Genomic DNA, 16,124 nt, shown 5'->3' with positions numbered 1-16,124 from the left:
GCCACATTCATCCTGCTCTGCTCTGTGCCCTGTGAGGCTGACTTATATGGCCTGCGTCAGTGGACTCCCCTGGGCTCTGGTTTCTGTTTGTATTTCACCAATAGGAGGATGTTATGGGTTAAATTGTGTCCCTCACCCCCAAATTTATATGTTGGATACTTAAGTCCCAGTACTTCAGAGTGTGACCTTATTTAGAAATAGAGTCACTCCAAAATATAATTAGTTAAGATGAGGTCATTTGGGTGGGTCCTAATCCAATATGACTTTCATCCTTATAAAATGAAGAAGTTTGGACATACACACAGGTAAAGGGAGAACGCCATATGAAGATGAAGGCAGAGATGGAGGAGAGGCCTAGGAACAAGTCTAGGAACACCAGGAAAGCCCCAGAAGCTAGGGGAGAGGAATGGAACAGATTCTTCCTTACAGCTTTCAGAGGCAACCAACCCTGCTAAAACCTTGAATTTCTAGCCTGCAAAACTATAAGACAATAAATGTCTGTTTGTGGTATTTTGTTAGGGGGGTGCTTGCAAACTAATACAGAGGGGGTCAAGGGGTGGTGTTGGAGGGAGGGGGAGAACAGGCAGGAGCTGTTTGTTCCCCGGGCTCCATTACTGTTGCATCCCCACAAGCTGGCTGCAGCTCTCTGCCACAGCTCCTGCCAGGCAGCCTTCTCTGTAACCACTCTCTCCCGGGACCTCTTGATACCCAGGGTGGGGAGGGGTGGGCCCCACCTCCCAGTTGTTGTTAGCCCCAGGACACTGCACTATTCCTTGATGTTTTTACTGAATCCTGCCCCATCTTTGTAAATATGCCCTATATTAAACTCTCATCCAGATACCCAGGTTGAGTGTGTGTGTGTCATCTATTTCTGCCAAGACTCTGACTGATACAGTGGGTATGTTTGGAGTCAGCAAAAAAATACCATTTGTTTGAGAATTTGAATGGGTCAGGGAATCCATAATCAGAATGGCCTAAGCATATTTACCACTGCATATGAATGGCATAGAGGATGAGAGAGGTTGGCATGGGATGAGGTGGCATTGTCCAGAAAGATTTCCTTCATTTAGAAAACATTTATTGGAGGCCTTCTATCGTGAATCAAGCACTACTCTAGGTGCTAGGGGGTAGGGGAGGTGGAAGGCAAATGAATCACAGCCCTTGCCCTGAAGGAGCTCACAATCTAGTAACAGGAGACAGACATGTAAACAGTTATTTGCATAAAGCATTACAGGTGCTATAGTATAAGTCTGGGCTGAAGATAAGAGCTTTAGAACGGTCAGCATGTAAGAAAGGCTATGAGAGCAGATGGGTTGGAGACTTAAGAACTGCCTCTTAAGTGACTGCAATAATTAAGGAGTGGAAGACATGCCAAGATAAGAGATTAGGAAGGAATAATTACTATAGTCTAGTCTAGATATCTCAAACACTATGTCTTAGTCGGCACTATGTTGGCAGTGCTGCTGACATCAATCCGGGACCCTCTTTCAGTATGCTTTACTTAGACTATCTCACTAAATACTCTTTACAACTCTATAGCATTCTGTATTATCCCTATTTTATAGATGAGAAAATTAAGGCTCAAAGACTTTGAGTTATTTATTCAAGGTCACACAGCTAGCAAGTGGGAAAGATAGGAATTGAACCTAGCTCTGACTCCACAAAGTTTATGCTGTCAACTATCAGTATACTCAGAGAAGCCCAAGCAGAGCCAGGAGAGATGGTGATGCATGCAAGCCATGGAGGAGAGAACTTAAAGGCGAAATAAGTAGTCACCATGACAAATGCCAACAGAGAGATTAAACACGTTGAGGATTAACAAGATCTGATTGGATCTTGTGATGAGAAAGCTTGAGGTGAGCTTTGCCTGAGTAGTTTCATTAGCAGAGTGGTAGCAGGGGAATAAATTGAAGCAGTCTGAAGAGCAAATGGGAGTTGGGAAGTGGAGACTCCTTTTCAAGGACTTTGGCATTAAAGAGCAGAGAGAAAGGAGGTGAAATTTAGAGGGGCTTAGTCAAGTAAGCCTTGCCTGAGGAGAAAGAGTCCCAGATGGATGCCAGCAGCAGTGGTGAAAGATCAGTGTTATGAAGTGCAGCCAGAAGGGCAGACAACAGGAAGGACGTGAGATCTGAGATGGTTGTTGGGATGGGATGGGTTAGGGAGTTCAGGAGGGAGAGCTAGAGAGTTTGGATCTGTCCAGGGTACTGGGAGCGAGGGACCTGCCAGCAGCTGAGTGGTAAGTAGGAATGGTTGGCGATGTGAGTGGCACAGTAGGACCCTGGCTCAGCCATTGGTGGGCACACAGACAGGGGCATGGTCCCCAGGCAAGAAGGCTGCAATCCTCGGTAGTCCAACTGGGCCTGGGAGGAACACAGGGGCAAGGGAGCCTTCTCTGAGGATCTAGGTAGAATTTCAAGGAGGCTGGGTTCCACTTCCTCATAGACATCTGAGACTGCAGCCTTGGGCTGGGAGAGATGGGGGGAAAGGGGTCTGGATTAGAGCAGGTCCTGTGGGAGCAGGACCTGGACTGTGCAGAAAGGAGGGTTGGGCTGGAGGTAGGGCCCAGGGATGGTATATTTGTGGGCCAAGGGCCTTGGAGAAGTTGTGTGATGGGACAAGGAGCTCTAAGCAGGGCTGGTGGTGGGCAGTGGTATGGGGAGGTGCACTCACCGGACTCAGGGCTGCAGTATCCCTAAGGTACTGGCCAAGGACCCGGTGTAGGTCTGGAAGTGAGGGCCACAGGGCATGCCTCAGGCTCCTTGAGGAGAAGGAAGAGAAGGACACTGGGCTGTGGGAGTGAATTAGGAGGTGGGAGAGACCACTGAGGTGTGTGGGGAGAGGCAGTGAGGTGCGGGAGTAAGCTTGAAGAGGTAAGAGGAAGGTAGAGGAGCCCTCAGGTGGTGGGGTGAAGTCAGTGGTGTGGAGGCTCAAAAAAGCAGTTTGAGTGTCCTCAAACATTCTTGCCTCAGGGTCTTTGCACTTTGTATTCTCTCTGCCTGGAACATCGACTCATTTCCTCATTTTACTTAGGTTTCTGCTCAGATGTCATCCCGACAGAGAGGCCTTCTCTGACTACCCTGTCTAAAATAGAACCACCTCCCTTCCCCATCACTCTTTGTCTCCTGCTCTGTTTATTATTCTTTATAGTACTTGACTTATTGTATATTTATTAGAATCTTATTTTATATATATATATATATAATGTAAATCCATGAGAGCAAAGAGTTTGTCTATTTGCTAACTCTTGGATCTAAAGGGTATAGAACAGTATCTGACCCATAATAGATTCTCAAGAAATTAGTTGAATGAAGAGAACTCGTGGGGGCTTTTATTAAGTTACTGGGGAAGATGCTCTCCCTAGAAGAATGTGGGTTAAGGTATGCCAGGGGAATCTCCAGTTCCTTAGGCTCATATTTCCACAAGGAAGGATTTTAGCTGAATGACCTTCGGGCCTCTTCTTTGTTTTTTTTTTAATTGAGCCTCTTCTGTGACCACATTTTTATCTCTCCAGGGGAGGAGGAGTGATGTATCTGGTAAACTGGGGGAAAGGAACTGGGTACACCCGGGCCAGCAGTGCAGCCTCCCTCTTCTCCCTCAACCTTTTAGCTGGATCCGGATACAGGCTACATCCCAGTCTGCTCCTACATTAGAGAGGATTAAAAGCTCAAAGACGAGTTCAAGGAGAGATGTGAGCCCCAAAGAGGGGCATCTAATCCAGCCTAGGGCCATCAGAAGAGGCCACCTGGAGGAGTCACCTTCTGAGCTGAGTCCTCAAGAATAAAGAGATGTTACCAAAGGACTGAGGTGGTATGGAATCTATCCTTTATGTTTATAACTTCCAGTGACATTTATCCTCAGCCTTAGTCTCTCCACATAAACAACTCATTTATTAACAGCATTTATTTAAGGGTGTGCTATCTGGCAGGCACTGTGCTGAAGATTTAAGGATGACCACGTAAGGCACAGGGAAGACATATAAAGAAATGAATGCAGTAAAATGCTTCCTGCACTATGAAAGAAGTCTGTATTGGGGCACGAAGAGAGTAGCCAATAGGGGAGGGTCAGGAAAGGTTTCCTAGGAGTTGGTGAAGAAAGTTATTTAAAGATAAATGGGTGTTAGTCATCCAGGGAGGATATTCCTGGCAGTGGGGACATTATGTTCAAAGGCACTGAGAAGTAAAACCACTGGACTTGTGGAGGAAATCACCGGCAGTGTGGCAAGGCTGATGCACAGGGTGGGAGCTGGAAACACTGGCAGGGGCACAGCCTTGCTTGTTTTCCTAGAGCCTGGACTTTATCCTGGGGAGCTAACAGTGAAACTTAAGGAAGTGGAGTGACAAGTTCATGTGCGCCGTTTTAGAAAGATTATTCTGGTGGCTGTGTGCGGCTAGATTGGAGGGAGAAGGGGCTCCCTTTTGGTGAGTCCGGTAGTTCCTGCAGGGCTAGAGAAAGGGTGCTGTTTTTGAGTGAGGTTTAGGAGGTGGAACGACAGGACCAGACTGGATAATGGGGAGGGAGGCGCCCAAGTGGTCTGGCTTGGGTGACAGGTGGACTTGTTACTGAGATGAGGAGCCAGAAGGCAGGGCTGTTTGAGGTGTCCCGCAGAGTGCACACGTTCGAGTGTAAGGAGGCGGTGGGACTCCCAGGGAAGACGTGCGGGGAGCGGCAGATACCACAGGTCTGGATGTGAGATTGTCTGGAGAGCGGGCGTCATAGAGTGACCAGAGGATGCTTCTTTAGGGGCCGCCGGCCTTGCCCGGATCACACCCCCGTCTCCCACCTGGCCGGAGCGGTACCTGTAGTGCTCAGGAAATTGCCACCTCAGCAGCAGCAGGCCCAGGAGGGCGCTGACGCTCAGGACCAGGAGCAGAGCAGTCACCAGGAAGATCCAGACTAAGGGACAAAAAGCAGTCAGCCCTCAGGGGGAGGCGCCTGGCCAGAGCTCTGCCCGCAGGTCCACCAGCCCCACCCACTTGCTGTCCCGGGGCGCCGGGTAGGTCTGCACAACCTCAGCCTGGTGAGGTCGGAGCCCCGCCCCTCCACTCGCGCAGCCGCAGAGAGCCTTTGCCCCTGCCCGGCCCTCACCCGTCTCCGAGGCCGTCTCCACCCTCACTGGGTCGGACCAAGAGCTCCAGGGACCTTGGAAGGTGGGGCCGTGGAGCCTGGCGCGCAGCTGTACGCGGTAGCGGGAGCGCGGGCGCAACTCCAAGGTCTCTCCCTGAGCCCCAAGAGGTGGCTCCAGCACCTACGCAAAGGTGCAAGCGGGTGGTCAGGTCCCCGTGGGACGGCGTTGGGGAGAACTCGGCCTCTGTTTGACCCCAATCCTACCGCCTTGAATCCCGGGGATTCCTCCAAAGCGCCTCACTGGCAGAAAACACGCATCCCCGGCGGAAACTGGCTGGAGAGAACACTCGGACGGAGAGCCTCGCCCTGCCTGGCGTGGTACACCCCTGACACACTGACTCATCTACACACAGAACTACTCATCCTGACACATACATATGATCTATCGGCAGACATCCGGTACACACACACTGACCAGGGGGTGGTGGAAACCCCGGACACACTCAGATACTCATAGCCGTGTAAGTGAAGTTGCTCAGTCGTGTCCGAGTCTTTGCTACCCCATGGACTGTAGCCGACCGGGCTCTTCGGTCCATGGGATTTTCCAGGCAAGAGTACTGGGGTGGGTTGCCATTTCCTTCAGCGGATCTTCCCGACCTAGAGATCGAACCCGGGTCTCCCACGCCCGAGCTACCAGAGAAGCCCATAGCCATGTAAATCAGGCCACAAATAACATCCTTTCAGTAAAGGATGCCAACACTGTGCTAGGTGCTGGGGGTACGAGGAGAGTCCAAGAAGAGGGAACAAACATCGCGTATACCAGCAGGAAGACATTATTAACTTGATCAGTAGTAAACATTTATGAATTGCTTGTGACAAGCCAAGCCTTGGGGTAGGCATTGGGGAAAAAGAAAAACAAGGTCTCACATGTCTTATGAAGAAGACATCCAAACAAGTAAATAGTTACAAGAAGTAATGAGTGCAGTAATAACAATATAAGTAAGGTACCACAGAGCCCTCAAAAGAGTGTTAAGCTGACTGAGTTGCTTGATTGTGGGTTACAGAGTGTTCTGTGTACCAAGAGCATGCATAGGTGGGCTAGAGGGTCAAAGATAAAACAGTAGTAGTAGAGACGTGAGGCCTACTAGTACAATAAACTCAACTAAATGGTTGATAGAGGGAAGGGGCAAGGGAGAAGGAGAGAAGAGTCAAGAATAATTCCAGGCTGAAGTAACTGGGTTAAGTGTTGGTGCCATTGTCACGGACAAGGAACAGGAGAAGTAAGTTTGAGGAAAAAATGCTGTATTTTTCGACTTTATTAAGTTCAACAATAGCCAGAACTTATGAATGGTAATGTCAGAATTGTAGTTACCCCGGAGGGTGTGTATGTGTGACCAGAGGGCATAAAATACTTCTGGGGTACCAGAAACAACCTTTCTCTTCATCTGGGTAGTGGTTACATGGATGTATACACATGTACAAATTAACCAATTGTATATTTAAGATTTGTGTTACTTTATGTAATGTATGCCTGAATAAAAATGTAAAAAAGTCTGGGGAAGAAAATGAGTTCAGTTTTGGATATACTGAGTCTGAAATGTTCTAGGGGGCTTTTAGGTAGAACTGTCTAGTAAGAAGTCATATATACATGTGGTCAATGAGAATAAAAGTAGAGAAAGAAACTAATATTTAATGTCTATTGAGTGCCTTCTATCTACCAGGCAATATGCTAAGTATCTATATATTTAATTTTTACTATAACTCTGGAAAGTACATAGCTTTATCCCCATTTCACCAGTGAGGAAACTTAGACTCTTCAGAAGTTTAGGTAATTCACCTATGGTATGGAAGTTATTTTCCACATAGGTGTTGGAATGAGTTTGGGATGGTTAATGTATAGTCATTGAAAACATGGAATCGAAGCACTCACCTAGGGAGAACATCTAGATGTCGGTAAAGAATCTCCTTCAATGCAGGAGACCTGGGTTCTATTCCTGGGTCAGGAAGATCCCCTGGAGAAGGGAATGGCTACCCATTCCAGTATTATTGCCTGGAGAATTCCATGGACAGAGGAGCCTGTCGGGCTACCGTTGTTGGGATTGCAAAGAGTTGGATACAACTGAGCGACTAACTCTTTCACAGAAGAAAAGAGTCTAGGATGGGACTGCAGGAAGCACAACCTATTAAGAAAGTGTGGAAAAGAACAACCCGGGAAAGAGTGAGGAGGTTCAGTCAGAGAAGTGGTAGGAGAATCAGGAGAGAATGATGTCCCAAAAGCAAAGGGAAGAGAACATTTTAAATGGGCATAGTCAGCAGTGTCACATGTCAAAGAGAGATTAAGATACCAGTTGAATCAGATAGAGATAAACAGCCCAGACACAGATACACATGAGTATACAGTGATATCTTGGTTATCACTCCTGATAACAAACATCCTGAAACTCAGAAATACCCCGAATATGAGGTCTGGGGTCATTTGTAACTTGACTGTACCTTCCAGTCCTGATGGCCTTCTGCTGTGTATCGGAGCTGATAGCAGGTTTCTTGGGCTGCCCAGGCTGATGGATGCTGCCATTCCAGTTCCAGCTGCCCGCTGGAGACTTCCCTCCAGTGCAAGTTTGGAGTAGGGATGAGCACTACAGGGATGTCACCAGGGACTGGCCTAAGCCCTTCTGTGCATGAGACATCATGTCACCGGGGCCATGGGTCAGAAGTATCAGAGCTGGTGATCCTGGGCATGGGGTCAGACAAGGTAGGGGTGGGAACTGTGTGGGAGGAGAAGGGAAGAAAGTCCTTACCAGCCTGGTGGATCCAGAAAGGGGAGCCCAGGTAGCTGTGAACAGCACCCTGGGCTGTGGTCACCTCCACAAGGATGTGAATAGCACTGTTATTTTGTGACTTGAAGTGGCAGCGGGAGAACTGGGAGGACTGTGATCCTGAGTTTTTCTCCTCTTCACACTTCTCCCAGACGGGGTCCCTACAAATCAGGCAAATAGAGTCATTTGATTCAATGCCTGCTTCAGAGACTAATCCAGTCTCACAGGGAATTCGATTATAATCTAACTTGTTCCTTGGACAGGCCTCCAGGGCTTTCTCTCTCATGCTATGTATTTTTTTCTGAGGTTTGCTTTGGAGTTCAGCCTCTTCTTTTTAATAAAGAGGTAGGGACTTCCCTCGTGGCCCAGTGGCTAAGAATCTGCTTTCCAATTCCGGGGGTGGGGGCGTTGATCCCTGGTTGGGGAACTAAGATCCCACATGCCACCCGGCAACTAAGCCTGTGAAGAGCAAATAGAGAAAAAGCCCAAGTGCTGCAACAGAGACCCAGTGCAGCCAAAAAAAAAAAAAAGCAAGAGCTAGATGAAATAGGGAAATTACATGGGCTATAGAGTTCAGGTCTTGGCTTATTGGTGTAAAACTCTGGGCAAATTACTTAATTTTCATCTTTTCCTCAGTTTCCTCATTTGTGAAATGTGTCAATAATACCTACTTTGAATGGGATTGTTTCAAAGAGTAAAGCAAAACATATTTATGTTCTGAATCTGTTCTCATTAGGCAGCCTTCTTAGTCACCTCTAAATGCTATTTTACTAACAAATTATTGCGACAGTCTCCTAACTAGCTTTTCTGCCTCTGTTTCTGTCACTCCCTTCAATTTGTTCTCCACACAGCAATCAGAATTTAGACCCAAAATGTTGATCTGATAATGTCCAGAATATATGTCAAAGCTATCCCTTTATTTTGACTTTTATTCTTGCCACATTAGATGAAACCATTATCTGCTGCCTGGATTAAGGCATATTTCTAAATGGTGATCCTGCTTCCACTCTTACTTCTTTTTAATTGCACAGAGAAACATCTTTTAAAAATGTAAACACTTCAGCAGCACATATGCTAAAATGGGAATGATACAGAGATTAGCATGGTCTCTGGGCAAGGATGACATGCAAATTCATGAAGCATTTCATATTTTTTAAAACGAACTTATGGTTGCCAGGGGCAAGGGATTGTTAGGGAGTTCGGGATGGTCATGTGTACACTGCTATGTTTAAAATGGGTAACCAACTAGGAACTGTAGTATACTGCATGGAACTCTGCTCAGTGTTACGGGGCAGCCTGGATGGGAGCAGGGTTTGGGGGAGAATGGATACTTGGATATACGTACGGCTGAGTCCCTTTGCTGTTCACCTGAAACTATCACAGCATTAGTAATTGGCTGTACCTCAATACAGAAGAAAAAGTTTAAAGTGAAAAAAACGTGAACTGTACGGCGTCACATTGCTGTTTAGTCGCTGTGGTGTCCGACTCTTTGCTGGCCCCATGGACTGCAGCCTACCCGGCCCTTCTGTCCAAAGGGTTTCCCAGGCAAGAATACTGGAGTGGGTTGCCATTTCCTTCTTCAGGGGATCTTCTTGACCCAGGGATTAAACCCGCATCTCCTGCATTGGAGCTGGATTCTTTACCTACTGAGCCACCTGGGAAGCTCATATCATATCACCCTTGCTTAAATCCTTCCATGGCTCCCCATCCCAAATAAAACCCAAACTCCACCCCAGAGCCTATAGGACTTCATATGGTTGAGTTCCTCCCTGCCTTGCCATTCTCATCTCCTACAAGTCTCACACAAGGTGATGACCCTTCACCCACACGGGCCTTCTCTCTGTGCTGCAAACATACCAGATCCACTGTCTGTGCAGTTCACCTTGCCCTGGATTGCCCTGCCTCTAGATCTCACGTGACTCGTTTCTTCTCACCACTTGGGTCTCAGCTCATCTGTCACCTCCTTGGCAAGGCTTTCTCCATCCACTCATGAAATTAACACCCACCCCCACCCTTCCACTTAGTTTTTATCATTTAACCTTGCTCCTTTCTTTCTTGGTGGCCTCCCCCCATTCCCCTCCCCCAACTAAAATGTAAGTCCCCACAATGCTGGAAGCTTCTCTGTTTTTTCACTCTATCCCTGGGGCCTGGTACATAGTCACCTTCAAGAGTTGTTTGTTGAACAAATAAATCCTGTCTCCTTCCTGGTTATAACCCCTAAATAGCTAGCTATTACTAAAATCATTTACCATTTTATGTATTTTTATGTTTACTAGGTTATTCAACAAATAATTTATACTATGTGCTAGGTACTATGATAGACCCTATGAATACACAGAGGAAGAATTTTCAAGGAGCTGTCATTTCATTGGGAAAGGGAGAAAACAAACAGATGATATTTTTCTGTGATGTGCACAGGCTGGCTTAGGAGTAGCGAGGAAGATCATCTAACCCAAACGCGGAGGGTCAGAAAATAGTTCTTGTACAAGGCAGTGCTGAGAATGAGTCTTGGACTATAAATAGGACAAGCAAAGGGTACAAACAGGCATCCCAGGCACATGCTTGTGCACAGATAAGAGATATGGTACTTTGGGGGAAACTCTAAGTGGTGCAGAACGTTTTTTAGCACAGAGGGCTTGGTGGGGAGCGGTAAGTGTGGGCAGATCAAGGTCACAGGTGGCCTTAATGCCTTTCTAAGGAGCTTGAACTGAATCTTGCAGCAATGATGGAGACATTCAAGGATTTTAAGCAGAGAATTGTCATCACTAGCTTCGTACTTTAGGAAAGTCTCTCTAACTGCAGTTTGTGAGAAAGGATCTGTGAGGATGGACTAGAAGCAGAGAAATTTATTAGGACAATGTCATGGAATTTTCCATGCAAAGTGATGAGGATCTGAAAGCAGGATTGTGGCAGTGGGGGTAGAGAGAAACAGATGGATTCAAAGAGGGTACTGAAAAGGTAGAAATGACCAGAGTTTCTGATTGGATGTGGAGGGTGTAGAAAAGGCAGAAGTTCAGGGTGGAAAAGTGAGTTGATGGCAGGATGGACAAGAAGAGGAGGAGCAGGTTTTGACAGAGAATATGTGAATTCAGTTTTGCCACCCTTTCATTCATGGCCCTCTTCATAGTATGGAAATCTATACAGTTATTAGAAAGAATCAGTTACATCATTACAGATGTCCAAGACATATTTTTAAGTAAAAAAGTAAGTTAAAAAGAAGTAAGTTAAAATGAATCATACATATAATGTGATCCAATTTATATTGAAAATTAAATATTATGTTTGCTGCTGCTAAGTCGCTTCAGTTGTGTCTGACTCTGTGCGACCCCATAGACGGCAGCCCATCAGGCTCCACCATCCCTGGGATTCTCCAGGCAAGAACACTGGAGTGGGTTGCCATTTCCTTCTCCAGTGCATGAAAGTGAAAAGTGAAAGTGAAGTCGCTCAGTCGTGTCCGACTTCGCGACCCCATGGACTGCAGCCTCCCAGGCTCCCCCGTCCATGGGATGTAAATGCATAGAAAACTGGAAGAATACACTAAAACTGTTAATGGTTTTTTTCATCATTCATTTTTTCTTTTTAACTGAGCACTTACTCTGTTCTAGGCCCCATGGTAAGTGAGAATACATTGGTGAGTAAAAGCAGACACTGACTTTGCCCTGATGGATCATGTTTAGTTAAGATCAGCCTTTCTCAACGGAGCTCTGAGAGAGAATTTTGTTATCAATCAAATAACCATGTAAGGTATAAATGTAAAATTATAACTATGTTAAGTATTTAAGAAGGAGAGGTACATGGTGCAACAAGGATATATAATAGTGCCACTGGATCTAAGAAGGCAGGTCAGGGGAGGTGACATTTGAGTTTCGATCTGAAGGATGAGTAGAGTTTAGGTCAAGATAAACAGGCTGGGTAAACAGCATGTGCAAAGATTCAGAGGCAGGAGGGATTGTGGTAGGTGAGAGGGAATGAAAGTAGGCCAGTATTGGAGCAAAGAGCACAGAAGGCAGCATGGAATAAGATAAAGTTGAAGGCACAGATACGGGCTGAGTCTTTTAGAACTTTACACAGTCACAATAGAATTCTTTTCTTTGTCCTAAGATCAGTGAAAGCTATGGATCTTGGATGAGTTTTAAGCAGAGAATGTTGCATTTATCTTTCTGCTTTTAAAAACTCACTTCAGCTCCTGTGTGGAGAATGTTTTGGAGGATCCAAGAGGTGATCAGTTAGTAAGTCTTCTCAGTAACCAAACTCAGAGAAGAAGACAGCTTGTACTAGGGTGATAGCTGTGATGAACAAACATGGACAGATCCTAGAGATGTTTAATAGGTAAAATCAACAAGCCTTGGTTATATATTAGATGTGAAGGAGGTGACGGATCAGTGAGGTGTTTGGTGGGAATGCTTGACGACCAGGTGAAGTTTTGATTGGATCCAACAGATAGTGAAAAGTTGCAGTACGTATTTGGAGAAGGAAATGGCAACCCACTCCAGTGTTTTGCCTGGAGAATCCCAGGGACAGGGGAGCCTGGTGGGCTGCCGTCTATGGGGTTGCACAGAGTTGGAAACAACTGAAGTGACTTAGTAGTAGCAGCAGAAATAGCAATACATATTTGAGTAGGAGAAAGCCATGCAACATTTAAGAAAGCTCAGTTTGTCAACAGCATGCAGGGGCGGGTAAATTGGAAGTAATAGAGAATGTAGGCTGTTGTAATGGTCCAGGTGATATGATTACACCGAATCAAACCAATGCATTCCCAGGGGGTGAAGAGATGTTGAAAGGATACAATACCCATTGGCGGATGAGAGCATGGAGGGCCTTTGGTTTGGAGAATAAGGAAGGGGACTGAAGAGGATCAAGAACAATCTCTCCTTTCTTTCTGCAGAGTTGTGCCTCTCTCCCATGACATCAATCAGCGGTTCACTTCTCACCTGTCTCTGGGGCAGCACCGTGCCCTGCTGTGGTAGAAGAAGCCTTGGGAGCTGGCATGGTCCTGTTGTTGCCACTGACAGGTAACATTCGTCAGGTCCAAGGTAAAGCATTGTAGTCCAATTTCCCCTGGGATCAGAGAAGGAGAGATCCCCTGGAGGAGGGTGTGGCAACCCACTCCAGTATTCTTGCTGGAGAATAGAGGAGCCGGGTGGGCTACAGTCCATAGGATCGCAAAGACTGAGCATGGATGTGGAGAAAGAAGCCCTATCAGAGCCCACGTGCTCCTACTCCATAGGGTATCCAGATCATCTTTACACACATAACTTGAATGTTTGCTCCTATCCTTTCTTCTCTCCTTGAATATAGTCCATCCTGCGCAGTAGCAAGTTTGAGATCATCAGGAAGGACCATGGTTCTCTGAGCTTCTATATCTAGCCCAGGCATCTCTAGAGATCTTTTCTATCTCCTCCTCTACTCCTCTGTTGACTCACCTGCATCACCAGGCAGGTCCACAGTCACTGGGAGGGACCAAGATCCCCAGGAACCACGGAGAGAGACCCCATCAGGTTGGCTGCGTAGCTGGAGCCAGTAGGAGTTACCAGGCTGGAGTCCTGAGATGAGGCAGCTGCCACCCTTCGTTGTCAGAGATGGAGCCTTGGGAGAAGAATCCCAGCCTCACAATCTAGGTCTGCCTCTCAGCCAAGATAGCCTCCATCTCTTATATTTGAAGCCCCACAACATGCCTGTGGAGAGACACTCAGTTCTTCACTGGATATGATACGTGCACAGACTGGGGGCCAGGTCTGTGGGTTTCAGGTGGAGTTCAGGGTTTTTTAGGTTTCCCTGGTGGCTCAGACAGTAAAGAATCTGCCTGCAAGGTGGGAGACTCAAGTTTGATCCCTGGGTCAGGGAAGATCCCCTGGAGAAGGAAATGGCAGCCCATTCCAGTATTCTTGCCTGGAGAATTCCACAGACAGTGGAGCCTGGTCGGCTATAGCCCACAGGGTTGCAAAGAGTCAGATACGACTGAGTGACTGATACTTTCACTTTCAGGGCTTTTTAGGGAAACCCCCACTAACTTGGGGACCTGAAGTGCTCAGTTGTGTTGGTCTGAATGACCTAAAGTGGGAGATTCCTAAATAAACATGGCTTCTGAGAACTAATCGGAGCCTATGCTAGCTCTCCAAGGACCAACCCAGTCTGGAATGCCCAAAGCATGGCCTGTCCTTTCTTGGGGCAAAATTGAGGGTAAGAGATAGGAGGTGGAGCAGAAGAAGGCCAGGTTACCTCTCTAGTTGGGGAGGTCTGCTCCGGTCCAGTCTGTTGAGGCATCATGGGCTGTGAACATGGAGACGGGTCCAGGGCTGCCGCTAGGTTTGGCCTCCGCCGAGCTGGGCAGCAGGTTTCTGCAGACAGCAGCTGTGTGACTGTGGCGCCACTGGAGTTCCTGGGGTCCTTGGGGCCATAGCGGAGTTCATGCCTCAGAAATTCATTGATTTCGGGAGCTGGGGCCTCCCAGCTGATCTGAAGTTCCCCTGGCTGGCTCCCACCCATGGCCTTGATGAGACTGGGGGGAGTTGGCAGGCCTAAGGGAGAGACAGAGCACATCAGAACTCTTTGGGTGCTGCAGTCTACAGCTCAGCCCGTGGACTGTGGAGAGGGGTGCTGGAGGCTGGGGTGAGGGCAGCCCCTGGGGCAGGGGCAGGGAGGCTCCTTATCCTGTTCTGTCCTCAGATGAGTAGTGGCCGCACCACCAGTGGGTAGGCTCAGTGCTCCTCAAGAGCAGGGACCCCTCCTCATCTGTGCGTCCTTGTCCTGATTTCCAGTGCCTAGCACAGGGCAGGAATTCTGTAAGTGATGAATGAGTAAGCCAATGAATAGGTTAATGATGGGAAGGTCAGGGTGTCTCTGGTGTGAAACGAAGTCTAGCTCTGGACGCCGAGGCTAAGAGGAATGAGAAAGGGGGGCTCGAGGTGCCTCTGGGAGTCTGGTAGTTGGGGGGCACCCGTGTCATCTTGAAAGAGCACAGCTCGGTCTGATTCCAAGAGCTGGCCCGAGGGCGGCAAACAGAGGGGCCAGGTTGACAGGAGGATGCTGCTTACCCACGGCATCCACAGAGAGCACCCGCTGGGTCAGATTCTGGTTCAGAAACACATTCTTCACCCAGAGGTGCAGTTGAGAGAAGAGGCGAACTTCAGCCTGGGCCGGAAACTGGCACACGTAGCGGGTTCTAAAGGGCATCACATGCTGGGAACTCAGGGGGCAGGTGCGGGGCTGCTCCCTGTGGGCACAGGAGAAGTCTGGGCTACCTACACGCTCACCTGTCCAGCCCTGAGGACCCAGGTCTGGGCCCAAGCCCGACTGCTGTTTCCATTACCGCCATTTCTCTTCTCAGCGCCTGGGATGGGTGGGATTAGGGGGTATGTAGGGGCTGGAGCTGGCTGTATCCAAAGCACCTCTGTTCATTAAGTGGCTACTTCGGTCTCGTACTTGGACTAGTCCTCTGACAGGGCCAAAGGCAAGGAAGCTGCTGGAACAGGGCTCAGCTGTAGTATGCACAGGACAAATACAGGGGAGTGGTATATACACGATACACATATATGATACATATGATACAACACATACCCCGGATAGGCATACAGCAGCTGATACATTTCACTGGGCGCTCCCTCTTCCTCATCCCAGAAGCAAGTGAGGTCCTCAAAGGTTCGAGAGAAACAGTTCAGGGACTCTGAGTCCGAGGCCAGCGAGGAGACATCTGAGGAACAGCTGGTGAGTTGGGCTCCTGGTCCTCCCCGGCATGTTTGTGGGCAAGAGTAGGGGACCAGTGGGGGCCTCCCACTTTGCACTTCCCTCCCCACTCCGCCCGCCCAGGGCTCCACCTTCCTGGGTATGGGTGTTTGCTACCCTCCACACACCTCACCTTGGCTGGTGACTTGTGCCAGGTATTGGGGGACCGGGAGGAGGTAGGAGATGACCGCCAAGAGGGCCCAGGAGGGCATCTTCTCCGGCACTGTGTGCCTGCCTCAGCCCATCCTCCCTTCAGGAAGCTGGGCCCCAGTCCCCTCCCAGGCCAGCCCCTCAGGTTCCTGTCAGATACAGCCCCACGTCCTGTCCCTGTCCCTGCCCTTGTGGGGCCCATCCAGACCACACTGGGGCTGGGGGCCAGGGGAGGGGGCGTGGGAGTGGGCAGGAGGGAAGGGGGAATTTGAAAGGGAGGATACAGGCCTTTCATCAAGAGAGAGATGGGGGATTGCGTTGGTTTTTTTTTGACCACGTACCAGAAGCAGAGTAAGCCTCCGTGTTGGTCCG

The 16,124-nt window shown here is 48.3% G+C and overlaps 1 protein-coding gene and 1 non-coding gene across 2 annotated transcripts; one reads left to right on the top strand and one right to left on the bottom strand.

Moving 5' to 3' along the window:
- Positions 1-1,175: 1,175 nt before the first annotated feature.
- MPL (MPL proto-oncogene, thrombopoietin receptor) lies at positions 1,176-15,814 on the bottom strand. The gene is made up of 12 exons (XM_005898365.3): positions 15,736-15,814; positions 15,438-15,570; positions 14,915-15,093; positions 14,100-14,398; positions 13,304-13,466; positions 12,812-12,938; positions 7,863-8,041; positions 7,558-7,700; positions 5,086-5,245; positions 4,797-4,893; positions 2,671-2,758; positions 1,176-2,465 (listed from the first exon to the last, which is right to left on the bottom strand). Exons 1-12 carry the CDS (start codon positions 15,812-15,814, stop codon positions 2,178-2,180), a joined length of 1,935 nt encoding a protein of 644 aa, XP_005898427.2. The 3' UTR covers positions 1,176-2,177.
- On the top strand, positions 8,931-9,034 carry LOC138987306 (U6 spliceosomal RNA). The gene has a single exon (XR_011463797.1). It is a non-coding gene; the product is annotated as a U6 spliceosomal RNA (small nuclear RNA).
- Positions 15,815-16,124: the final 310 nt, after the last annotated feature.

This window comes from Bos mutus, chromosome 3 (assembly GCF_027580195.1).
Source record: "Bos mutus isolate GX-2022 chromosome 3, NWIPB_WYAK_1.1, whole genome shotgun sequence".
NCBI classification, from domain to species: domain Eukaryota; kingdom Metazoa; phylum Chordata; class Mammalia; order Artiodactyla; family Bovidae; genus Bos; species Bos mutus.
Note: the sequence above shows the minus strand (reverse complement) of the source record. Positions and strands in the feature narration are given on the sequence as shown.